At 44.9% G+C, this 26,821-nt stretch overlaps 1 protein-coding gene across 1 annotated transcript; it reads right to left on the bottom strand.

Moving 5' to 3' along the window:
- Positions 1–13,977: 13,977 nt before the first annotated feature.
- On the bottom strand, positions 13,978–15,054 carry LOC121232749 (endogenous retrovirus group V member 2 Env polyprotein-like). Its single transcript, XM_041121151.1, has one exon. It carries the CDS (start codon positions 15,052–15,054, stop codon positions 13,978–13,980), a length of 1,077 nt encoding a protein of 358 aa, XP_040977085.1.
- Between the last annotated feature and the right edge of the window lie 11,767 nt (positions 15,055–26,821).

Below are 26,821 nucleotides of genomic sequence, written 5' to 3'. Positions count from 1 at the left end.
CCTGCTTCCCAGGAAGTGGCCAGACATCGCCTGCTGATGGGAAGTAGAGAATAATATCATTTGTTTTTCTTTGCTTTCGCGCGCGACCTTTGCTTTCATTTTATTAAACTGTCCTTATCTTGACCCACGAGCCTTTTGTTATATTTTCTCCCCCCTGTCCAGCTAAGAAGGGGGAGTGATAGAGCGGCTTTGGTGGGCACCTGGCACCCAGCCAGGGTCAACCCACCACAGTCCTTTTTGGCGCCCAACGTGGGGCAAGACAACGGCAGTTTTGCATTAAGCGTGCCTTAGCTAGTTATTAAGTGGCAAGCTCCTGTGCAGGTCACGGAGCTTGTTGGCTGCTTGCTTATCTCTACCTTGCTGAGTTTGGGAACATGGTAATGCAAATAATGGCTGTGTGCTTTGCCTTGGCAATGATGGTTTTTTTGTGCTGCGGGAGCTATCTTGTGGGGAGAATGAAGGAACTCGGGAACATGCTAATACAAATAATATCTATGTGCTTTGTCCTGGCACTGATGGCTTTGCTGTATTGTGGAAGCTATCTTGTGGAGGAGATGAGGGAACACATCTCCCTCTCCCTACCAGGCATTGATGTGAATGGTTTTATTATGCAGGCTCCTGAGGTCCTTGTTCACCCTTATGTGAGTTGTTCAATACTAATAATTAATACTGGTGGTGTATTATGGGTATTGTGGAATCTGGTCTCATCCTGGTATAAGAGAAGACAAGTTTCGGGTGAGGCAATACTGAAATGTGCCCTCAAGCGACTGGTCCCTGGGTGGCAGGGTATATGGAAGGATTTGGGCAGATTCCTAGGACGGTTATCACCTCCCATAATCTGGGACTTTACACCTGAACAGGCAAGTAACCCTGGCAAACTGGCGCGCCACCTGATAGAAGGGTGCCTTGCCTATCCCAATGAAAACCAGCAGCTTCTCGCACTGTACTGGGGCTTGGCCTATGCCTACCGAGCCATAGTTCAACACTCTCAGAGGACCATGGTTGAGGCAGGGACCCAGACTGCATCTGAGGACACCATGCTTGAGATAGGGACCCAAACAACAACAACCACCACAGTAATTGCCCCAGTAGTGAAAAGGAAACAATGGATAAGGAGATCAACAGGTCCATACCATTGATTAGTAAGGGAAGAAGAAGAAGAGGAAAGCCTTAATTTAGAACCTGGTCCTTCAATAAAGAAATTGGAGGAAGGAGTGAAGGAACTTAAACAGGAAGCGGAAACTACCCGGTCCCTGACGTCCCTCAGAACTTCGGGACTTGCGGAAAGACTACAGCCGCCAGCCAGGTGAGCGGATCCCTGCTTGGCTGCTCCGATGCTGGGATAATGGGGCCGACAGTCAGCTACTGGAAGGCAAGGAAGCCCAACAGCTGGGATCCCTCGCTAGAAACCGGGGAATTGAAAGAGGAATTGGAAAAGAAGGAGCAATTTGCAGTCTCTGGAGCCGGCTCCTCTCAAGTGTGAGGGCAAGATATCCATTCAAGGAAGATCTTGTGAATTCCTCAGAAAAGTGGACTACCGCAGATGAAGGCATCCAGTACCTGAGAGAGTTAGCAGTGGTGGAAGTCATCTACAGTGATCTAGATGATGAGGAAGTCTCAAAAGATCCAGAGGATGTCCTGTGCACACGGGCCATGTGGAGAAAGGTGATTCAAGGTGCTCCAGCGTCGTATTCTAACAGCTTGGCAGCAATGTATTGCCCAGATATGGAAACACCAACTGTGGAGAAAGTGTCATCTTGGCTCCAAAACTTTGAAGAAAATCTCTGTGTCTCCTCATCCCTACAGGACAGTGCCTTGGCTGTTAGGGATGCTCCAAGAAATCAGTCCTCTCCTGCTCCGGTCAGAGGGAAAGGGAGCCCAGGGCGTATGCCACGTGGTATGCTCTGGTTCTTCCTGCGTGACCAAGGGGAGGACATGAGGAAGTGGGATGGTGAACCCACCTTTAAGTTGGAAGCCCACGTACGTGAACTGAGAGGGAAGACAGCTGTTAAGAAGGGGTCACCCAAGAAGAAGGCTGTCAGTGTTGTTGCTGTAGAGGCCCAAGAAAGCAATCAGCGACCCTCCAGGCATAAAAGAACTGAAACCACCTCCCTTGATTCTGGTGAGGGGACTTCTGGTCTGGCACCGCAAGGGTCAGACAGTGAATACTCTGATGAGGAACAGCAATAGAGGGTCCCTGCCTTCGGCCAGGAGGAGGAAAGGGATGACCGGATATACTGGACTGTGTGGATTCGATGGCCTGGCACATCAGACCCACAGAAGTATAAGGCTTTGGTAGACACTGGTGCACAGTGTACGCTGGTGCCATCAGGGTACAGGGGCACAGAACCCATCTGGATCTCTGGAGTGACAGGGGGATGCCAAGAATTGACTGTATTGGAGGCTGAAGTGAGCTTGACAGGGGACAAGTGGGAAAAGCACCCCATTGTGACCGGCCCAGAGGCCCCTTGTATCCTTGGCATAGACTACCTCAAGAGAGGGTACTTCAAGGACCCAAAGGGGTACCGATGGGCTTTTGGTGTAGCCACTGTAAACACAGAGAAGATCAAACAGCTATCTACCCTGCCTGGCCTCTCGGAAGATCCCTTCATTGTGGGATTGCTGCGAGTTGAAGAACAGCAGGTGCCAATCGCTACCAGGACGGTGCACCGCCGGCAATATCGGACAAACCGAGACTCCCTGGCTCCCATCCATGAGCTGATTCATCAACTAGAGAGCCAAGGAGTCATCAGCAAGACTCATTCACCTTTTAATAGTCCTATATGGCCAGTGCAAAAGTCTGATGGAGGGTGGAGGTTAACAGTAGATTATCGCGGCCTGAATGAAGTGACACCGCCACTGAGTGCTGCTGTACCAGACATGTTAGAGCTCCAATATGAACTGGCATCAAAGGCAGCCACATGGTATGCTACAATTGATATTGCCAATGCATTTTTCTCCATTCCTTTGGCAGCAGAGTGCAGGCCACAGTTTGCTTTCACGTGGAGAGGTGTCCAATACACCTGGAATCGACTGCCCCAGGGGTGGAAGCACAGCCCTACCATTTGTCACGGACTAATCCAAACGGCACTGGAACAAGGCGATGCCCCTGAACATTTACAATACATAGATGACATCATCATGTGGGGCAACGAGGCAGAAGAAGTGTTTGAGAAGGGAAAAAGAATAATTCAGATTCTTCTGAAAGCTGGTTTCGCCATAAAGAAAAGCAAGGTCAAGGGACCTGCACAGGAGATTCAGTTCTTGGGAATAAAATGGCAGGATGGACGCCGTCATGTCCCTATGGATGTGGTCAACAAGATAGCAACTATGTCTCCACCAGCTAACAAGAAGGAAACACAAGCTTTCCTAGGCCTTGTGGGGTTCTGGAGAATGCATATTCCAGGTTATAGTCAGCTTGTGAGCCCTCTCTATCGAGTAACGCGGAAAAAGAACTATTTTGAATGGGGCCCTGAACAACAACAAGCCTTTGAGCATATCAGACAGGAAATAGCTCGTGCAGTAGCTCTTGGGCCTGTCCGGACAGGACCAGATGTACAAAATGTACTCTACACTGCAGCTGGGGAGCATGGTCTCAACTGGAGCCTCTGGCAGAAAACTCCAGGAGAAACCCGAGGTCGACCATTAGGGTTTTGGAGCCGGGGGTACCGAGGATCAGAAGCCCACTACACCCCGACTGAAAAAGAAATACTAGCAGCATACGAGGGGGTTCGAGCCGCTTCCGAAGTTGTTGGTACAGAAGCATATCTCCTCTTGGCACCACGATTGCCTGTGCTACACTGGATGTTCAAAGGAAACATCCCCTCTGCACATCATGCAACCAGCGCTACATGGAGTAAGTGGATAGCATTGATTACGCAACGGGCTCGACTGGGAAAATCTAACCGCCCAGGAATTCTGGAAGAGATCATGGACTGGCCAGAAGGCAGAGATTTTGGAGCAACGCCTGAGGAGGTACCTCGTGCCCAAGAGGCACCACCATATAATGAGTTATCAGAAAACGAAAGGCGTTATGCTTTGTTTACTGATGGATCCTGTCGTGTGGTAGGGAACCATCGAAAGTGGAAAGCTGCTGTGTGGAGTCCCACACGACAAGTCGTTGAGGCCACTGAAGGAGAAGGCGAGTCAAGTCAGTTTGCAGAAGTGAAAGCCATCCAACTAGCCCTAGACATTGCTGAACGAGAAAAGTGGCCAGTACTCTACCTCTACACCGACTCTTGGATGGTGGCTAATGCCCTATGGGGGTGGCTACAGCAATGGAAGAAGACCAATTGGCAACGCAGGGGTAAACCCATCTGGGCAGCAGCATTGTGGCAGGACATTGCTGCCCGTGTAGAACACATGACTTTAAAGGTACGTCATGTAGATGCTCACATGCCCAAAAGCCGTGCCACTGAAGAACATCGAAATAATGAACAGGTAGACAAGGCTGCCAAAATAGAAGTAGCTCAGGTGGACCTGGACTGGGAGCGTAAGGGTGAGCTATTTGTAGCTCGATGGGCCCATGAGACATCGGGACATCTAGGGAGAGATGCAACATATAGGTGGGCTCGTGATCGAGGGGTGGACCTGACCATGGAAGCCATCACACAGGTCACTCATGAATGTGAAACATGTGCTGCAATCAAACGAGCCACCAGAGTAAAGTCTCCCTGGAACAGAGGGCGCTGGCTGGGTTTTCGATATGGCGAGGCCTGGCAAATTGACTACATTGGACCACTGCCACGAACACGCCAAGGCAAGCGCTACATACTCACGATGGTGGAAGCAACTACTGGTTGGCTAGAAACGTACCCTGTAAACCATGCCACTGCCCGAAACACCATCTTAGGCCTCGAAAGGCAAATTTTATGGCGACATGGTACCCCAGAAAGAATTGAATCAGACAATGGGACTCATTTCCGAAATAACCTCATAAGCTCCTGGGCAAAGAAACATGGCATTGAGTGGGTGTACCACATACCCTATCACCCGCAAGCATCTGGAAAAATTGAGAGATATAATGGACTGTTGAAGACTATGTTGAGAGCGCTAGGCAATGGGACATGGAAGCATTGGGATATAAATTTAGCAGAAGCCACTTGGCTAGTTAACACCAGAGGATCTGCTAACCGTCCTGGTCCTGCCCAAACAAAACCCCTACATACTGTGGGAGGAGATAAGGTCCCTGTAGTGCACATGGAGAAGTGGCTGGGGAAGGCAGTGTGGATTTCTCCTCCCATGGGAAAAGGCAAACCCATTCGTGGGATTGTCTTTGCTCAGGGACCTGGGTGTACTTGGTGGGTAATGCAGAAGGATGGGGAGACCCAATGTGTGCCTCAAGGACATTTAACCTTGAGGGAAAAATAATCTGTGATGTGAGTTGTATGTTGTAGGAAGTAATGTAGCAGGAATGACCTGAACTGCAAAGGAGTGAACTTCGCAAGGAACCAGACAAGTGCATCAGTGACCCAAACCAAGCCGGTGTTGGTGCCCAACGATCGAACATACTGCTTCTCCTGCCCTGACCACTCATCTTGATGGATGGGGCCCAAGTCATAACCTGTGTGTGAACATCTGGAGGAGTGGAAGATCTATCTCTTAAAGGACAGGGGATAGTAATTAATAAGAATGTATAAATCTGTATGTTGGGTATAAAAGTGGTTTAAGTATGTAGTTACAGTTGTAAGTGTTGGTAAGAAGGGATTTCAGTAATGAGAATTAAATACAATGGCATGGTTAGAAGACATCTGTATTAAATTATGTGGGACCTGAGCATGACGCAAATGATATGGAATAAGGGGTGGAGATTGTATTGGGTCTGGCTGAGATGGAGTTAATACTCCCCATAGCAGCCCTCATAGAACTGTGCTCTGCATTAGTAGCTAGAGAGGTGTTGATAACACACCAGTGTTTTGGCTACTGCTGAGCAGCACTGGCACAGCATCAAGGCTGTCTCCCCAACATTTTTGCCCCCTCCCTCAATGGCAGGCTGGGGCAGGGCAAGATCTTGGGAGGGGACATAACCAGGACAGCTGACCTAAACTAACCAAACAGATATTCCATACCATATGACGTCAGCCCAGATATAAAAGCTAAGTAAAGGGAGGCGGAAGTGGAAGGCATTTTTTGTCTTCCCGAGCAACCACCACGCGTACTGAAGCCCTGCTTCCCAGGAAGTGGCCAGACATCGCCTGCTGATGGGAAGTAGAGAATAATATCATTTGTTTTTCTTTGCTTTCGCGCGCGACCTTTGCTTTCATTTTATTAAACTGTCCTTATCTTGACCCACGAGCCTTTTGTTATATTTTCTCCCCCCTGTCCAGCTAAGAAGGGGGAGTGATAGAGCGGCTTTGGTGGGCACCTGGCACCCAGCCAGGGTCAACCCACCACACCCCCCCAAGAATACACCCCCCAAAAAACAAACCAGGCTCTGGAGAAGTTAAAAGTTCATTCCAAGTCAGACTCAGATGTCATGTATATTGAAATTGCAGGAAAAAAAAATTAGACTGATCCCACGAATTGAAGCTTCTAAAGTTTTGAATGCCTAGTCTTGCACGTCAGTGAAATTCATTTTCACTAATTGACTACTAGATTAATATAGCAGTAATCCCATAACTTTCTGATAAGTGACCTTCAAATGGTCGAGAAAAAAAAAAAGTGTTAAGTAGTCTGCTTGCAACTAGTTGCTAGAGAGATTCTATTTGAAGGTGATCCTTAATATGAATTACAAGGGATCCAGTTTTTTTGCAGAGGAAGGGCAGCGGGCACATCAGTCTCGCTATCTTAAAAGCATTTAGTATGTGTTTATCATGCATGAAAAGTTCATGTCATCTTGCTATTTAGTGCCCTGTGAACACAGAATTCTCTGTGAGGATGTCAAGTACAAAAGGGTCATTAAGAGCATGTAGGCAATTGGATCAGAGGAAAAGCCCTTAAGAAACAGAGATTTCTTTTCCATATAGCACCTGCTTCAGCTAACTGAAAAGACTTGATAGCATATTTCCATACATTCTGTATGGTATGTCTAAATATTTTGATGGTTTTAATATTTTGTACCAGCTGTGGAAACTGGTTTGCTGCTAGGTGACTGTAAAAGTGAGAGTTGGTAAATAATTATTAGAAATCTTATACCAACACTATGATTGAAACAATAGACAAAAGTATAGCCAAGCAATTAACTAGTAGAGGTAGTTCCTCATAAGTTTTGCAGTTCTTGGCTCTTATGACTAGATGTTCCTGTACGCTAGAGGAGAGCAATGTTGAAACTGACCACATGTGACTGAAGCTACGTTAAGCTTCAAGATCAAAGAACAAGGATGAAGAACAAAGACTTCAAGGACAGCCAACAAGAACTTCAAATGGGTCGGTGGTCATAAAAGCAGCCCTTCGACTCAAATGGATCCTTCATTGCGCATGATCGGATGTAGGCAGTACTGAGATAATCAGTTGCAATCATTTTTATGTATATGTATACTAATCTGATTAATATGCAATTAGTTATTCTATATAACCTGCTAGTGCTAAAGCTGTGGGATGCACGCTAGGTGGAACTATCCCCCGTGCATCCAGCGCTGCAATAAAGAATGCCTGCTTTCTAAAACTCCAAAGCGAGTCTTAGAGAGTTTTTTCAACCGGCTTTTCAGTATCAGACTCCAAAGAAACAAAGTTTGAGAGAGGTGTTTCTTGAGGATGTTAATTTTGTTATTTAAATGTGTGTTCTTGTGGCGGGTAGAAGGATTACCTGACCTCTAGCAGATGAAAGAAAATTCACCCCTGAGCCACCCCAGGGACTGAGGGTAGATGGCTGGTACTTTCCTAGTTATGGAACTGTGGGAACTGATAGCATGGCACTACACGGACCCCTAATTGCAGCTTCCTACTGCAATCCATATGGAGCCCAAGCCCGCGCACCATCTTCCAAACGCCAGATCACACACACTCCAAATAAACAAACAAACACCACACCAAAAAACCCCAAAACAAACACAACCCTAAGGCAGCTCTGAGCATTATAGCATGGACTGATGATCTTGTGAGCAATGTAGAGGTATCCTACTGATGACATACTGCTCATGCGAGAGCGTGCCTACCCTGGTGCCTTTGTGCTGTCTTATCCTCTTTACCTACAGCCTTGCAATACTATGAATGAGACTAGGACTTCGACTCTGCATCAAGGAAATTCATTCATTATCTACCTTCACACATTATTATCTAGCTTCTAATCAGCCTAATTACTTATGCCACTTATTAACATAGCATCTGAACACTCAGCTGTGTCAAATAAAGCTGAAGCAGCTGTGCTTATCTGTGCTTCTGTGCCCATCTGTGCCCCTGCCCGGTAGGATCAAGTGCCAGGAGTGATGTCCTGGTTTTGGCTGGAATAGAGTTAATTCTCTTTCTAGTGGCTGGTATAGTGTTATGTTTTGGATTTAGTATGAGAATAATGTTGATAACACGCTGATGGTTTCAGCTGTTGCTAAGTAGTGTTTATAATAAATCAAGGATTTTTCAGCTTCTCATGCCCAGCCAGCAAGAAGGCTGGAGGGGCACAAGAAGTTGGGAGGGGACACAGCCAGGGCAGCTGACCCAAACTGGCCAAAGGAATATTCCATACCATGTGACATCATGCCTAGTATATAAACTGGGGGGGGGAGTTGGCCAGGAGTGGGTGGATTGCTGTTTGGGTACTAACTGGGCATCAGTCAGCAAGTGGTGAACAATTGCATTGTGCATCACTTGTTTTGTATATTCCAATTCTTTTATTATTGTAATTTTATTATTATCATTATTATTTTATTCCTTTCTGTTCTATTAAACTGTTCTCATCTCAACCTATGAGTTTTACCTTTTTTTTTTTTTTTTTCCCCCCAGTTCTCTCCCCATTCCACTGTGTGTGGGGAGAGTGAGTGAGTGGCTGCGTGGTGCTTAATTGCTGCCTGGGGTTAAACCACGACAGTCCTTTTTGGTGCCCAACGTGGGGCTCGATGGGTGGAGATAACAACAAATCGACCGGAACGCATTAGAACAAATTTGTTACAAGCATTCATTATATTGGTTCAATAGTCGCTGGTCACAATGTTGATTTATTTGCTCTCAAAGTTGGTGTGCTTGTTCTTAAAATTCTGTTATGTAATACCTTACTTGCAGTATATACTCCCTGTTGCACTGATTATCACCTGCGGGAACTGGGCTAGAGTTATGTTGTTGTACTTTGTAACACTGGTTTATGATACAATAGAATTGCTGGTCATGAAACTAATTGGTATTTGTACTCAGCATTGCTGTCACCTCTGTATATCGGGAGCCATCTATCAGAAACTATTAATAATTACACTTTTTACCTTTTCTCCTCAGAGAGCCAGTTCATGGGGGAGACACCTCCCTTCATCTTCCCCTTCTTCTCCATGCAAACTAGAATAGCTCTTGAGAATTTTGAATATCCTTGGGATGTTCAAACCAGCATGTTCCTATTGCTATGTCTCCTAAATGTGTTCCAGATATTGTTTAAGGTTAAACAACTGTTTAAGAATATCACCCAGAGATCTGCCCCGAGGCTGGATAATCATGGGTGGCATGGCATGTAGGAGAATATGAGCAGGTATCTAGAGAATTTCTCACCTCCAATGGTTTGGAACTTCACTCCTGAACAACTACAGGACCCTGATAAAGTGACAGAATATTTGAAACGAAAATGCTGTGGCTCTGCCAAAGAGGCACAACTTGCTGCACTGTGCTGGGCCCTGGCCAGTATCTACCAAACACTGCTTGATATTAGGCAGCACCCTCAGGGGGAAGAGAGGGAAAACAGAGCAACAGGCACTGTGGCCACTCCAACCCCCACAACTGGCACTGCAGCTGAACCAGAGAACCAACCTGTGCCAGTATCAGTCGCCCCTATACAAAAGAAGAAATACACAAAAAAATCAGTTCGTTCAGTAAGGGATGAAGATAAACCAGGGTAATCACGAGAACAGGAGGAAGAGGCAGAACCAGAGGTAATCACCCGATCCCTATCCCTGAGTGAGCTGCAGGATATGCGAAAAGATTTCAGCTGTCGTATAGGTGAGCACGTTATCACCCAACTGTTCTGATGCTGGGACAATGGGGCTAGTAGCCTGGAATTAGAAGGTAGGGAAGCCAAGCAGCTGGGATTGCTTGCCAGGGAAGGTGGCATTGAAAAGAAAATTGGAAAAGGGACACAAGCCCTGAGCCTCTGGAGGCGACTCCTGCCAAGCATGAAGGAAAGGTACCCCTTCAAGGAAGATGTTATATGTCAACCAGGCAAGTGGACCACCATGGAGAGAGGTATCCAGTACCTGAGGGAATTATTAGCCATGCTAGAGATGATTTATTGAGACCTGGACAATGCATAGTTACCCAGAGACCCAGACGAAGTCCAATGCACGCAACCCATGTGGCAGAAGTTTGTACGGAGCGCACTGTTGTCCTATGCCAACCCACTGGCATTATTGACCTGGAAAGACGAAGAGGCATCGATGGTGGATGAAATTGCTTGCCAACTCCGGCAATATGAAGAAAATCTCTCCTCCTCCCTATGGGCCTGCATCTCAGCTGTGGAAAAACTGTTCGAAAAGTCTGAAAAACTGATCGAACTGATCAAAGTCATACTCCCCACTTGCACGGACCAGTATTTCAGCTATTAGGAGTGAGCGTTCCTCTGCCCAAGAGAGAGAATATAGAAGGTACACACCACGGGGTACCCTGTGGTTTTACCTATGTGATCATGGAGAGGACATGAGGAAATGGGATGGAAAACCTACCTCGGTCCTAAATGCACGGGTATGTGAGTAGCAAGGAAGAACCACCACAAAAGGGGATTCTACCAGGAAAAATGTTGCTCCAGTTTCCAAACAGAGTAGAAGGGCTGATCTTACTTCTGATCCTCTTGAAGGGACTTCTGAGTTAATTTTACAAGAAGTGAGTAATGAATACTCTGACCAGAATTAGAGGGGCCCTGCCTCCAGCCAGGTGGAGGAAAGGGATAACCGGGTCTATTGGACTGTGTGGATTCGATGGCCTGGCACATCAGACCCACAGGAATATAAGGCTCTAGTGGACACTGGTGCACAGTGTACTCTAATGCCACCAAGTTATAAAGGGGCAGAACCCATCTGTATTTCTGGTGTGACAGGGGGATCCCAAGAGTTAACTGTATTGGAGGCTGAAGTAAGCCTAACTGGGAATGAATGGCAGAAACACCCCATTGTGACTGGTCCAGAGGCTCTGTGTAGCCTTTGCATAGACTACCTCAGGAGAGGGTATTTTAAGCACCCAAAGGGGTATCGATGGGCTTTTGGTATAGCTGCCTTGGAGACGGAGGGAATCGAACAGCTGTCCGCCTTGCCTGGTCTCTCTCAAGACCCTTCGGCTGTGGGGTTGCTGAGGGTTGAAGAACAACAGGTGCCAATCGCTACCACAACGGTGCACCGGCGGCAATATTGCACCAACCAAGACTCCCTGATTCCCATCCACAAGTTGATTTGTTGACTGGAGAGCCAAGGGGTGATCAGCGGAACTCGCTCACCCTTTAACAGTCCCATATGGCCAGTGCAAAAGTCTAATGGGGAGTTGTATTGGCTTTGCGTGGCAAGGTTTTGGTAGCGGGGTGGGGTGTTACAGGGGTGGCTTCTGTAAGAAGCTGCTGGAAGCTTCCCCTGTGTTCGAGAGAGAGCCAATACCAGCCAGCTCTAAGACGGACCCACCGCCGGCCAAGGCCGAGCCAATCAGCGATAGTGGTAACACCTCTGTGATAACATTTTTAAGAAGGGAAAAAAGTTGGGACAGACAGAAACAGCAGCCGGAGAGAGGAGTGAGAACATGTAAGAGAAACAACCCTGAAGACACCAAGGTCAGTGAAGAAGGAGGGGGAGGAGATGCTCCAGGCGCCGGAGCAGAGATTCCCCTGCAGCCTGTGGTGAAGACCATGGTGAGGCAGGCTGTCCCCCTGCAGCCCATGGAGGTCCACGGTGGAGCAGATATCCGCCTGCAGCCCGTGGAGGACCCCACGTCGGAGCAGGTGGATGCACCCAAAGGAGGCTGTGACCCCGTGGGAAGCCCGCGCTGGAGCAGGCTCCTGGCAGGACCTGTGGATATGTGGAGAGAGGAGCCCACGGAGCAGGTTTTCTGGCAGGACTTGTGACCCCATGGGGGACCCACGCTGGAGCAGTGTGCTCCTGAAGGACTGCATGCCATGGAAGGGACCCATGCTGGAGCATTTTATGAAGAACTGCAGCCTGTGGGAAGGACCCACATTGGAGAAGTTCATGGAGGACTGTCTCCCATGGGAGGGACCCCACGCTGCAGCAGGGGAAGAGTGTGATGAGTCCTGCCCCTGAGGAGGATGAAGTGGCAGAAATAACGTGTGATGAACTGACCATAAACGCCATTCCCCATCCCCCTGTGCCACTGGGGGGGGGGGTTGGTAGAGAATCCGGGAGTGAAGTTGTGCCCGGGAAGAAGGGAGGGGTGGAGGGAAGGTGTTCTGAGATTTTGGGTTTATTTCTCATTACCCTACTCTGATTGATTTGTAATAAATTGAGTTAATTTTCCCCAAGCTGAGTCTGTTTTGCCTGTGATGGTAATTGGTGAGTGATCTCTCCTGTCCTTATCTCGACCCACAAGCTCTTTCTTACATTTTCTCTCCCCTGTCCAGCTGAGGAGGGGGAGTGATAGAACGGCTTTGGTGGGCACCTGGCATCCAGCCAGGGTCAACCCTCCACAGGAGTGGAGACTGAGTTGACTATCGTGGCCTGAATGAAGTCACACTGCCACTGAGTGCTGCTGTGCCGGGTATGTTAGAACTTCACTATGAACTAGAGTCAAAAGCAGCCAAGTGGTACACCACAATTGACATGGCTAATGCGTTTTTCTCAATCCCTTTGGCAGCAGAGTGCCAGCCACAGTTTGCTTTCACTTGGAGGGGCGTCCAGTACACTTGGAATCGATTGCCCCAGGTGTGGAAACACAGCCCCACCATTTGCCATGGACTGATCCAGACTGCACTGGAGAAGGGTGAAGCTCCGGAACACCTGCAATACATTGATGACATCATCGTATGGGGCAACACAGCAGCAGAAGTTTTTGAGAAAGGGAAGAAAATAATCCAAATCCTTTTGAAGGCTGGTTTTGCCATAAAAGAAAGTAAGGTCAAGGAACCTGCACAGGAGATCCAGTTTTTAGGAATAAAATGGCAAGATGGATGTCGTCAGATTCCAATGGACGTGATCAACAAAATAGCAGCTGACGTGCGGAAACAGACTCCACAATCAGTGAGATTGTAAAGTAGGTATGTTCATTCAGCGCTGGGCAGCACGGGGGGTAGTCCCACCAAAGTCGTGCGCGCCCGACTCGGCAGTTCGTTTCAAGTTTATGCAGTCAAGTGTTACATATTCACAATACGCCTATACATATGCATGACCTGTCCCCGCTTCATATTAAAATTAGCTCCGAGAGGTCATTTCCATAGTCTCCTCTCAACTGCGCTTGCGCAGTGCCTCTTTATGGTGGTCGTCTGGTGGTCGCAGAGATGAAGATAGACGACTCCTCTTCGTCACCGCTAGTAACCTTTCTTCTTGCGCAGGCTCAGTGATTTCTTGGTATTGACCCAAGCTGCAAGACCAGTCTTAGCTGGCTCTTGGGGCCTGCTCCTGCTTCTTATCAGGAACTGTCTCTACCTTATTGGCTGGTTCTTAGGACCAGCTCTTCTTATCAAGGACTGTCTCTATGTCAGCTAATTTCAACAATGTAAGCGCTAAACATCATCTTTCATCCCCCTTTATTATGTCTACTGAGATTCTTTTGACTCCCCTTGTCTCAGTCCCCCCTTTTCTAGAAAATAGTAAATTCTTTTACTATATCTAATCCTAGTACTTCTAATACATTATTTCCCTATCTAGCATCTTCTCAAAGTATTTGTTGGTCTCGAGTTTTCGTCGTAACTGATTCTTTTTCCATTCACTGTAAGTCTCCTGTACTCCTATAGCACAAAAAGCCACATCGAACCACCATGCCAAGAACCACAGACAAGAGAATAATGATTATTATAGTGACAAACAATTGCTTCAACCATGTCAAATCTGGCAACCAGGAGGTTAATTTTTCTAATATGTCTGTCAAGTCCCAAGAAGTGTCATCTTGGGACGCTTCATGTAGTATTCTAGTCTTTTCCCATATCTCTTCAAGATCTGTTTCAATTCGTTGGTTTTGACTGATATAGGTACAGCAGGTTTGGTTTATAACTATACATAAGCCCCCTTCTTTTGCTAAAAGCATGTCCAATCCCATTCTATTTTGGAGTACTACTTTACTTAGGGATTGTATTTCCAGTTGCAGCTCTTGAATTGCATCAATTGTAGCTTTTTCTATAACCTCTAATGTAGCAGATATATTCACGATAGCTTTCTCCAACTCGCTTACCCCTAAAGAGGGGATTAGCCATCGGACAAAACTATGGTACCTAGTACCTCGAATAATTAGTGGGTTTTCAGTCCGTTTTACACGGAGCCAAGGTGTTCTCAAAAACCCTCGGGGAGGCAAAGCTCCCTCGAATATACTGATCTGAGGTGCAAGGTACCCCCAAACACAGTGTCCCTTCCAGTTCTGGGGTAAACTCTTTCTGACCCTGCCATCCCCACAGAGCCACCAGTATCCGGGCCCTGTGTTGCATCTTGGACCGAGATGTGTCTCCCTTCTGTCTTGTTCTTGCCCCTTCTTTTCTGGGCCCCTCTTTGGTTTCCGGATATAATAGAAACTGATAGTTAAGTTCAGTCCAAGACGTTCTAATTTTCCTTTATCAAAAGTTCCCAGATTTTCCGCCAGGCTACAATTATCCATGTCTCCCCAAATATTATCAGTAATATTTAAGCAACGGCCAGTAATTAAGACCTCTTTAGGGTCAGGTACCTCCAGATCAAAGCTGGGTCCCTGCTGGGTATTTCCCTTTCCATAAAGGCATAATCCATTCCTGTCTGGCCCATCTTTAATAAGAGATGTCCAATTTGTGGTTGGGACTCCTAGAAAGGGGAGTTCCATGTTCCCCTGAGGAAGGGGATTACATACCCAACAATCTGATAAATTTAGTACTTTTGAGATACTCTCTGTCATATTTAAATAAGTATTTCGATCCCAAGCCTGCCCCTTGGGCAAGGTCCAACTGAGGAGCATGACAATCAATGTCTTACAAATTTGAGCTTCAAAGGTCCCTTTTCTTGTGAAGTCCATTGTCCTTTGGGTGCCTTCTTCACCCTAGTGTGATGGATCCAGGCGCTCCGTTCCTTGATCCTAATCGCGGTGAAGGAGGTAAGTAATACTTGAAATGGTCCTTCCCACTGCGGCTCCAGAGTTTTTTCTGTAAGAGACTTTATATACACATAATCTCCTGGTTGTATATTATGTACAGGCCCATCCAAACCTCTCCCTCGAGTCCCTACCACATGCTTCCTGATTTTATTAAGTTGCTTACCTAATGCTACCATGTAAGAAGTCATAATTTCATCCCCCGCTTGTACAGACACCCCTCTCTGTATCCCATAGGGTTGTCCATACAGAATTTCAAAGGGGCTCAGTCCTTCCCTCACCCTTGGTCTTGTTCGTATACGCAGAAGGGCTAAAGGGAGAGACTGAGGCCATGTCAAATTTGCTTCTTGTCCTAATTTCACAATTTGCTGTTTGATTAAGTGGTTCATTTTTTCCACTTGACCACTCGACTGGGGGTGATATGGAGTATGAAGCTGCCAATCTATACCTAAATGGTGGCTAATTTGTTGTACTATTTTTGAGACAAAATGTGGTCCTCTGTCAGAGGATATGGTTGCTGGAACCCCAAAACGTGGTATTATCTCTTGTACCAGTATTTTAGTTACCTCCCGAGCTTTAGCCGTTCTTGTTGGGAATGCTTCTGGCCAACCTGAAAAGGTATCAGTTAATACCAATAAATATCGATACTCCCCTTTTCTTGGAAGTTCTGTAAAATCACTTTGCCATTGTTGTCCAGGCCCATTGCCTTTTCCAATCTGGCCCATTTCTGTCTTGGGAGTATTCTTAGGATTAGTCTGGAGGCAAAGATCACACTGTTGAGTCACCTGTCTCACCGTGGTGTATAAATTTCTAGCCACAATTTCTCTTATAAAATGATTATACAGAGCCTCTGTTCCCCAATGTCTTTTCCTATGTTCCTCCCGTATCAAATGCCATAATAAGCAAGAGGGAACGATTAGCTTTCCTTGTGGGGTATGAGCCCACCCCTCTTCATTATATGACCCTTCTAAATCTGTAATGAGCTTCTGATCTTCCTTGGTGTATTCTGGCTTACCTTCTAGGGAGATTTGTCTATCCGGAATTAAAGCCCCTTCTATTTTTACCTTTGTTTTGGCCACTTGTTTTGCCTCTCTGTCCGCCAGTTCATTCCCTTTTTCCAAATCTCAGCTCACTTTCTGGTGTGCCTTAATATGCATATGCTACTTTCTCAGGGAGCTGGACAGCTTCCAGTAACTTCAGAATTTCTTCTGCGTGCTTGATATTTTTCCCCTGGGAGTTCAATAGTCCTCTCTCCTTCCAAATTGCTCCGTGTGTGTACAACTCCAAAGGCATATTTTGAGTCTGTATAAATGTTCACAACTTTGCCCTGGGCCAACTCCAGGGCGCGGGTTACAGCAATTATTTCTGCCTTCTGTGCGGAAGTGTTCATGGGTGTATTGGGTCTGGCTGAGATGGAGTTAATAGTCCTCATAGTAGCCCTCATAGAACTGTGTTCTGCATTACTAGCTAGAAAGGTGTTGATAACACACCAGTGTTTTGGCTACTGCTGAGCAGTGCTGGCACAGCATCAAGGCTGTCTCCCCAACATTTTTGCCCCCTCCCTCAATGGCAGGCTGGGGCAGGGCAATATCTTGGGAGGGGACATAACCAGGACAGCTGACCTAAACTAACCAAACAGATATTCCATACCATATGACGTCAGCTCAGATATAAAAGCTAAGTAAAGGGAGACGGAAGAGGAGGCATTTTTGTCTTCCGGAGCAACCACCACGCGTACTGAAGCCCTGCTTCCCAGGAAGTGGCCAGACATCGCCTGCTGATGGGAAGTAGAGAATAATATCATTTGTTTTTCTTTGCTTTCGCGCGCGACCTTTGCTTTCACTTTATTAAACTGTCCTTATCTTGACCCACGAGCCTTTTGTTATATTTTCTCCCCCCTGTCCAGCTGAGAAGGGGGAGTGATAGAGCGGCTTTGGTGGGCACCTGGCACCCAGCCAGGGTCAACCCACCACAATGGGCAAAGCCCCTGATTCTATTATCTCTTGGCTGGTGGTGACAGCATATCCTGCATGTTGATTACCATTTAGGACGTAACTGCTTCCGTCTGTGAACCAAGTTTCCCCGTTTTCCATGGGGCTGTCTTTCAGGTCTGGGCGACTGGCATATGTTGCTTTGATGGTTTCCAAACAGTCATGATGTACCGGTTCTCCTGTGTTCCCGCTGAGAAAAGAAGCTGGGTTAACAATGTTAGTGACTACAATCTCCACATCATCCTGCTCTACCAATATAGCTTGATATCTCAGGAATCTTTGTGGAGAGAGCCAATGTCCACCTTTTGCCTCCAGTACTGCTGATACTGTGTGAGACACCAGAACAGTCATTTTCTGGCCCAGAGTAAACTTTCGGGCTTCCTGTATGTTCAGTATTATAGCTGCAACCGCCCGCAGGCATCCAGGCCAACCTTTTGTAGTCGTGTCTAACTGCTTAGAGAGGTAGGCAACTGCCCGTCGATATGGACCCAGGTTTTGTGCTAATATTCCCAGGGCAATGTCCTGCTTCTCGTGGGAGTAAAGATGAAACGGCTTACTCACATCTGGGAGTCCTAAGGCCGGGGCCGACATCAAAGCCTTTTTCAGTAGCTCAAAGGCTCATTTGGTCTCCTTGTTCCACTCAAGGTGTTTCTGCTCAGTGGCTGTCAGCGCATACAGTGGTTTAACAAGCAATCCATAATTATAGATCCACAATGGGCACCACCCCATCATTCCCAGAAAAGTCCGTAACTCTTTTACTGTCTGAGGTCTCTGAGTTTGGCATATTGCCTCTTTACGGGCCTGTCCCAAAGTTCTTTGTCCCGCACTAATTTCATAGCCCAAATAATTCACTTTGCGTTGCATTACCTGTGTCGCCTTCTTGGATACCCGGTACCCTTGAAGTCCCAGGAAATTCAGCAGACTCACCGTCCATGTCATACAATCTTTCTCTGTCTTGGTGGCGATCAGGATATCATCCACATACTGCAACAGCTTCCCCTCCTCAGACGGGGCTTCCCAGGATTCTAAGTCTTTCACAAGCTGATTGCCAAAAATGGTAGGACTATTCTTAAATCCTTGTGGCAACACCGTCCAAGTGAGCTGGGTCTTTCGACCACTCTTGGGGTTTTCCCATTCAAATGCAAATAATTTTTGGCTGGCTTCATGGAGAGGGAGGCAAAAGAAAGCATCCTTCAAATCTAAAACAGTAAACCAAGTCAATTCAGGTGTTAATACAGTCAACAGGGTATATGGGTTTGCCACTACCAGGTAAAGATCTTCAGTTATCTTATTCACCGCCTGTAAGTCTTGGACCACCCGATATGACCCATCGGGCTTCCGAACAGGTAATATAGGGGTATTGAATTCAGACTCACATTCTTTTAATAATCCCAATTGCAAAAATTTTTCTATCACTGGCCGGATTCCTTCTCTGTCTTCCTTCTTTAGGGGATATTGTTTAATTCTTACTGGCTTTTGGCCTTCCTCCAGTTTTCTTCCCACACGTCCCAAATTTCTGGAATTAAATTTTCCCTTCCACACGAGTCTCACTATTTCGGATTCTTAGTAAGCTCTTTCCCAATCATAGAAGTGTGGAATTTGGGAAAAGAGTCAAGGCAGTCTGGTTTCCATCTGTTAGATGTACAGTACCACCTCCTCCCACAAGATTTACACTTCAACAAAACCCAAGCCGGATGCTAATTGCTAATTATTATATAGTCCAGTTGCAAGCCCACATACAAAGCAGGGAATCACCCCTATTAAGACGTAAAGACATTCACACATTAACAAACATACATACACCTATAAATTTCAACATATCATTTCCACACACCCACACAAAATCTTTAACATAAACTTCCAAACATTCACATCATACAATCATCGCTCCAGTTGACAACCTTTCAGCAGCTGCAAAAGTAAATCAAGCGCAATTGCGAGGGGGTGCGCTTACCCTTCTCCTGCCTCTTATATACCAGTCATCGACAGGTCCGTCCTGGCTCCCGATACCGGGATGCAGCGGTCACCCCGGATTTGCTCGATCTACCTCCAAGATCGCTAGCGGCTGCTCTATTGGTCAGCAAATCCCCCTTTTTTACCATACAGGGTACCCTCCTCCCATACGGGGACTACGCTGCACGCCAGACGTTTCTGCGCTATTTACCAGCTGCCCTGGCCCGTACGATTTACAGGCTCCCTCTGGGACACATACTGTTTGGTCCGCAGCTTCAGGAGGTCGTTGTCTGCTCCCACGGTGAGCGGCTGGCAGCGGAGGCTCCTCCGAGGAAAGTGCTCGGGGCGCGCCGAGGGGCGTCCGCTCCGCAGTCGGTCCCGCAGCCGAGCAGAGAGTCTCCTGCCTGGCTCGCCAAACTGACGTGCGGAAACGGACTCCACAATCAGTGAGATTGTAAAGCAGGTATGTTTATTCAGCGCTGGGCTGCACGGGGAGTAGCCCACCAAAGTCGTGCGCGCCCGACTCGGCAGTTCGCTTCAAGTTTATACAGTCAAGTGTTACATATTCACAATACGCCTATACATATGCATGACCTGTCCCCGCTTCATATTAAAATTAGCTCCGAGAGGTCATTTCCATAGTCTCCTCTCAACTGCGCTTGCGCAGTGCCTCTTTATGGTGGTCGTCTGGTGGTCGCAGAGATGAAGATAGATGACTCTGTCACCGCTAGTAACCTTTCTTCTTGCGCAGGCTCAGTGATTTCTTGGTATTCACCCAAGCCGCAAGACCAGTCTTAGCTGGCTCTTGGGGCCTGCTCCTGCTTCTTATCAGGAACTGTCTTTACCTTATTGGCTGGTTCTTAGGACCAGCTCTTCTTATCAAGGACTGTCTCTATGTCAGCTAATTTCAACAATGTAAGCGCTAAACATCATCTTTCATCCCCCTTTATTATGTCTACTGAGATTCTTTTGACTCCCCTTGTCTCACAGCTATGTCTCCACTGACTAATAAAAAGGAAACACAGGCCTTCTTAGGTGTTGTGGGTTTTTGGAGAATGCATATTCCAAATTACAGTCTGATTGTAAGCCCTCTCTATCAAGTGACCTGGAAGAAGAACGATTTTAAATGGGGCCCTGAGCAACAACAAGCTTTTGAACAAATTAAATGGGAGATTGTTCATGCAGTAGCCCTTGGACCAGTCTGGGCAGGAAAGGATGTTAAAAATGTGCTCTACACTGCAGCTGGGGACAATGGCCCTACCTGGAGCCTCTGGCAGAAAGCACCTGGGGAGACCCGAGGCCGACCCCTGGGGTTTTGGAGTCGGGGATACAGAGGATCCGAGGCTCGCTATACTCCAACTGAAAAAGAGATATTGGCAGCATATGAAGGAGTTTGAGCTGCCTCAGAAGTGGTTGGTACTGAAACACAGCTCCTCTTAGCACCCCGACTGCCGGTGCTGGGCTGGATGTTCAAAGGGAGGGTCTCCTCTACACATCATGCAACTGATGCCACGTGGAGTAAGTGGATTGCACTGATCACACAACGGTCTCGCATAGGAAACCCCAGTCGCCCAGGAATTTTGGAAGTGATCATGGACAGGCCAGAAGGCAAAGATTTTGGAATGTCGCCAGAGGAGGAGGTGACGCATGCTGAAGAGGCCCCACTGTATAATAAACTGCCAGAAAATGAGAGGCAATATGCCCTGTTTACTAATGGGTGCTGTCGCATGGTGGGAAAGCATCGGAGGTGGAATGCTGCTGTATGGAGTCCTATACAACAAGTCGCAGAATCTGCTGAAGGAGAAGGTGAATCGAGTCAGTTTGCAGAGGTGAAAGCCATCCAGCTAGCGTTAGACATTGCTGAAAGAGAAAAGTGGCCAGTGCTCTATCTCTATACTGACTCATGGATGGTGGCAAATGCCCTGTGGGGGTGTGTGGGAACATATTTAGCTAACGGTTGTAAGAGCATTCCAGATGCCTTTAGAAGGCCTTGAACAGAATAAACAAGAAGACAAAAAAAAGATACCAATTAGAAGAACACAGGTGCGCATTCCACGATAAAGGGAACTTGGCACAAAGAACCTCAATTCGGCAGTTTATCTTGACCAATTAGATTGAGACAAGTCTCGCATGTTTTAGTTGATATAACCAATTATGTCCTATGTTTATGCGTGTACAGAGTTAGTATAACCAATTATATCTTATGTTTATGCGCGTGGACACTATATGCTTGCATGCAGCAACCAATCAGAGCTTTTAAGGAACTTAGAGAATAGTATACGAATAATCAGCTATGACTAATAAACTGGTGACTTTGATCATCATATTGGTGTCCTGTCGTCTGTCCCCGCATGGAATTTCTCTACAGGGGTGGTTACAGCAATAGAATCAGAGCAACTGGCAGTGCAGAGGTAAACCTATTTGGGCTTCCGCACTGTGGCAAGATATTGCGTCCTGGCTAGAGAATCTGGTTGTAAAACTACATCACGTAGATGCTCATGTACCCACGAGTTGGGCCACTGCTCAGGGACTAACTGGAAATTGGTCAGTGAGTCATGAGCAATTGCATTGTGCATCACTTGCTTTGTATATTCCAATTCTTTTATTATTATTATTGTCATTTTATTATTATTATTATTATGTTCTTCCTTTCTGTCCTATTAAACTGTCTTTAGCTCAACGCATGAGTTTTACATTTTTTGTGATTCTCTCCCCCATCCCACTGTGTGGCAGGGAGTTAGCGAGCAGCTGCATGGTGCTTAGTTGCTGGCTGGAGTTAAATCATGACACTAACTTTCTGGCTGTATTGTACTATCTCAGCAGGTCTGGCACCTGCTATGCTGGGTATTGTTTGCATATGCCAATCATATGCATATGCAGTATTTTAGTCTTTTTCTTTTGCAAAAACATCCACACGCCATTTTGTGCAGGGTTCCTACCATGCTTTTTTTATTTTTTTAATAACCAAATACATACTAGGCAAAAGTTTGAATGCTTGTTTCTATTTTATTTAGAGTGTTTTGTTTGCTTGCTTCTGTGTGTAAATATTTGGGGCTTTTGATTTAAATTTCCACCTTGTTTGACAGACCACCTTTGATGCTCTGCAGGCTAGAACTCAGGATGAAGAATTCTTTGTAAGGTATTCTCCTTCATGACTTATTTCTGCCTTTTTTATCATAGAAGACCTATAGAAGGTGAAATATCAAATAAAGAGGGAAAATAAGTGTTACAGGGCTGATACCTGGGATTTTGTCAGGCCAGGGATGCTACTTCAACATGTTACTAAATTAACACTAAAAGTAATAAAAGATTTTTGGATTTGCTTTTTAACTCCTCCTTCCTAATTTCAGATTTTAGAGAAACAGCATTTCCCCAAAGATGTCTTCTGTTCTCCTTCTGCCTCCAAGATCTCTGGTTTTCATATCCTCTTCAAAACCTTTTTATTCTTCTAAAATTATTTTTTCCCTTCCCAGCTGTAACCCACTATTGATGATCAAAACAAAATTTTGAGCTACTCTGTTGAGGCTTTTTTTTACCTTACTGCTCACTTTTCAATTATCTATGATTTATTTAAGGTCTATAGTCAAAAGGCATCCAGTCATCACAGTGCAGAATACAGCAGGTATCTGGTCTCAGAAGTACACTCCACATCTCTGTGTTTGGCTTTTAGTCTCTGTAAACAACATGTAAAAAGATTAAGATGATTACAAAAGGGACCCAAAAGAACCAGCACACTGGGTAAGTAATCACCTGATAAAATTTTAACACCCCCCCCCCCAAAAAAAAACAAACCCCCCCACAACCCCCCCACAAACAAAACGCACAAACAAACAAACACCACACAAGCACACAAAAACCCCACCAGTGTTTATTAAGTTTTATACTTTCTGGGACATAGGCACTTTACTTTGACCTTCATGGAGGAGCTTTTGTCCACTAAGAACTGGCAGCCTGAGCCCTCCTCCACTGTTGTTCCTATGTCCACTCTTTTGCTAAGTGAGATGAAATAGTCCTTTCTTCCAGAAATGGGTATGATGATGCTTTCTTGATCCAGATTGCAAGCAAACCACATTGACATTTCTGCTTCTGGACTTTGAGCTATACAGGAGTTGAATGAATTAGGAGTGAGAGAGATTTGGTTTCTTTCTTGAAGCTGGAGAGTAGTCTTTCCTGTCTGTATGCCACAGAGCATTTAATAGAGATAATGAAATATTAATTAGAACAAGAATAGAACTCTAGCTCTCTCTTTTCTCAGGAAAGTGCTCTAGCCACTAGATCATAAAGTCATGGAAAGCCTTACCATTTCCCAATGAATATTTAATAACCTCACACAAAGAAATAGCTCTGGGAGGACAGAATGCACTCCAGCACCTACAACTTGGGGTTTTCTTTCAGGAGGTAGAGCATGTGTGTTTGGATCCATCCTGGAAGACAAGGAAAAAAATCCAAATCTCCTGCCTTCTGGATATTGGTTCAGTTTTTGATCCAAGTGAAAAGGGCAAGCAAGGGTTTCTTTAGCCACATTTTGCCTGGAACCTAGTCTGACAGGCATGCATTATTGAACCTTGGGAAAACCAAGGTGCAGAAACCTCTCTCTCAAGAATCATAGCTAGGATTAATTCTGGAGAAAGTTTTAAGCCAAGAAACAGAAAATGAGGCACTTCCAGACATGTTCTAAATAGAACTCTAGGAAGCTTAATGTTCAGCTGAGATATTGGCTAAGATGAGCACTGTCTTCTGATTGCGCTGCCTCCTGAGTTGTGTTGTGCAGAGATTGCAAGGACTGTAATTTCAATTGCCTCCAAACAGAAAAATTAAATACTAGGAGATAAATTGGATAGTTCCTGCCTCCCTTGGATTTATTACTGTAGTGTCCTTGCAAACTGCAAGATGATACTGATTCATGCCCGTGGTCAATGTCTAATATCAGGACCAAGAGAATCAAAATAAAAATGTTTTTATAAATCAATTTTTTGTGGGCTAATGTAAACCTTGTTGAAATCACTGCAGTGATTTCATAACATCTGTTCCACTCTGAGAATATCAAGTACCTTGCTGATAATTCTCTCCATTACTACACTGTGGTTTTACTTGTTTAAGATTTATATGATTTACTTCCAGCTGACTTTTTTCATCCTCTTTTAATGGTCTCATTTTGTTAGGTTGAGAAATACTTAGTGTTTAAGGGCAAAGATTCCTATTTTCTGATCTGTGGAGATGTTTCTTCATGTTTATATTCTGGTGTTTAGTCATTTGTGTAGATTTCTTAAATCTGAGACTAGTAGAATACAAATACTGGTCTTGGGGTGGGGGTTTTTTGTTTTTTTGTGTTTGTTTGTTTCTTACAAACTCGGGAAGCACTAAGAATGTAATTCCATATATAAACATTCAGTAGTCTCAAAACATAGAATCCTAAAACAATATTGAAGCCTATCTGTAGGTAACCCAAGTTTCTTAAATACTGAGCATCTGCAGACCCTTCAAGGGAAATCCAGAACACACAGCAGAATCTAACCAATTCTGAAGCTTTTTTTCCTCTCTCTCTCCTTATAATTAGGTAGGAACATCTGGCACCGTAACAGCTGCCTATACATGTTTCAAAGCTGTGAAGAACAAGGCTAAAATTCATTGAAGTTAATCACAATTTTGCCATTGACTTGAAGGGTTTCATCCCAAGGAAGGTTAATGATTAATTCCATATACATGTTTTAACAAGAATAAATTAAGAAAGTAGAAAACAATGTAGACTATCAAGAAAAACATCCAGAACCTCTAAGGTCTGCTGTGATAATGAATATTAAAACAAATCATGATATTCCCATTGCTGAGAGAGAAATAACCAGTAAATGTTCTTTGCAGGCAAGGAGGAAACCAAAGAATATTATTTATGAGAAATGCAGTTAATGAGCTAATTCTTGTCAAATGAAATGCTGTAGTAAATACATAAGTAATACCAAGTCTTTAAATCTACAATCTACAAGGTATCTCCGGCAAATTATTCAGTGGTAATCTACAGACATACCTTCTTTCTGTTTCATCAGAAAATACAACAAGGATTAACAAGCAGATATATAGGAGGAATTACAATTAAATAGTACTTGATGATACAAATGATCAAGGTTGTATTTTTGACCAAAAACACAATTCCTATTTTTCTTAGAAGGAAAGAAACTTTCACAAGAAATACTGTTTTGTACATATTAAAAGCAAATCTACTGAAACGTTAAACAACTAAATTGGATCAAAGGTAGCTCCAATTCAAGACTTCTCAGGATAGGCATGAATGGGATAGGAACCTTCCTGTCCAGGCTCTGGAGCAATTGCAGATCTGTTTTATGGTTGCTAATATGCGATACCTTACTTCAGCTGGGAGACTGTGAAAATCCTTCTGTAGCTTAGGCTGTCTGTGAAGAAGGGTCTGAAAAGGCCTTTGTTTGGGTTTGGTTTTTGGGGTTTTTGGGTTTTTTTAAAAAAAAAAAACAAAACCCAAACCCACAGCTTTTCTGGAAAAAAAAAACATGACAGCTTGCTTGCCTGCTACTGAAAACATTGTATTATCTAGCAGAATGCAGAGCACACACTGACATAACTACAAGCAAACTAAATATAAGTGCAAAAGACAAAACACCTTGGAAGGATAGAGCAGGTGACTGGCTTTTTCATAAAACTCATCCAGACTTTAAAAATGGTATCTCTGGTTTTGTTATATGTGTTTTCATAGGGCTTTGTTACAATGTGATTGGATAGATGGCAACAGCCTAGGTGTGATTTACAACATTACAGGTTTAATCAAGAACAAAGAAATATGAGATGGGTTTCTTAAAAACCCCACATATATTAATGAGAATAAGCATGGAAATAAAACATGAGACTTCAAGTAACAGTTATAGACATGTCTTTACAGATAGGCTATGGTTTTTTTTCTGTAAGCATCTGAAACTTATCACTACATTTCTTCATGGAAACATCTTTAAAATAGAAAATACAGGTGATTATGAACAATGCTTAGATACTACTCCAGTTTCAATAGCAAACACTACAGGAAGATACGGTGTTCTTTAGTCACTGGAGAGTTAGTTATTCAGTAAGATCTTCTTTTAGCAATACCAAAATTGTGCATGAAAGAATGCAGCTTCCCCACTGCCTCTCATAGACCTGTTGAGAAAATCAAAAAACCTGAAAGTACATTTTTTCCTAGCAAAAAAGCATCAATAAAAGCTGTTCTGTACATTTTCTTGTTAACACGCATATTTCAAATCTTAGACTCAACCTACTACTAGAACATATTTTCATGTCAAGTGAAATCCCAAGCCCCAGTAGTAAGGGGTCTTAACAAATACATCAAAATCAAAGTATTATTGGTTGTTTGAAAAATGTATTGCTTATGTCTAAGGAAAAAGAAAAGTGATACATGCCTGTAAGACTGACTTTATATTATATTTTAGAAGAAATTTTTAAGAACGAATAATCAAAGTCAGAGAAGTCAGGACAGGAACAGGACAAAAAGCAATGGGAGTATATCATTCCAGATTGTCCTAATATCTTTCTTAAGTAACTTT

This window comes from Aquila chrysaetos, chromosome W (assembly GCF_900496995.4).
Source record: "Aquila chrysaetos chrysaetos chromosome W, bAquChr1.4, whole genome shotgun sequence".
Classification (NCBI taxonomy): domain Eukaryota; kingdom Metazoa; phylum Chordata; class Aves; order Accipitriformes; family Accipitridae; genus Aquila; species Aquila chrysaetos.
The sequence above is the reverse complement of the archived record's forward strand: the minus strand, read 5'-3'. Positions and strand labels throughout refer to the sequence as shown.

Bases quoted from the DNA above. Each gene is read 5' to 3' on its own strand.
- LOC121232749 (XM_041121151.1), bottom strand. From the start codon at position 15,054: ATGGAACTCCCCTTTCTAGGAGTCCCAACCACAAATTGGACATCTCTT.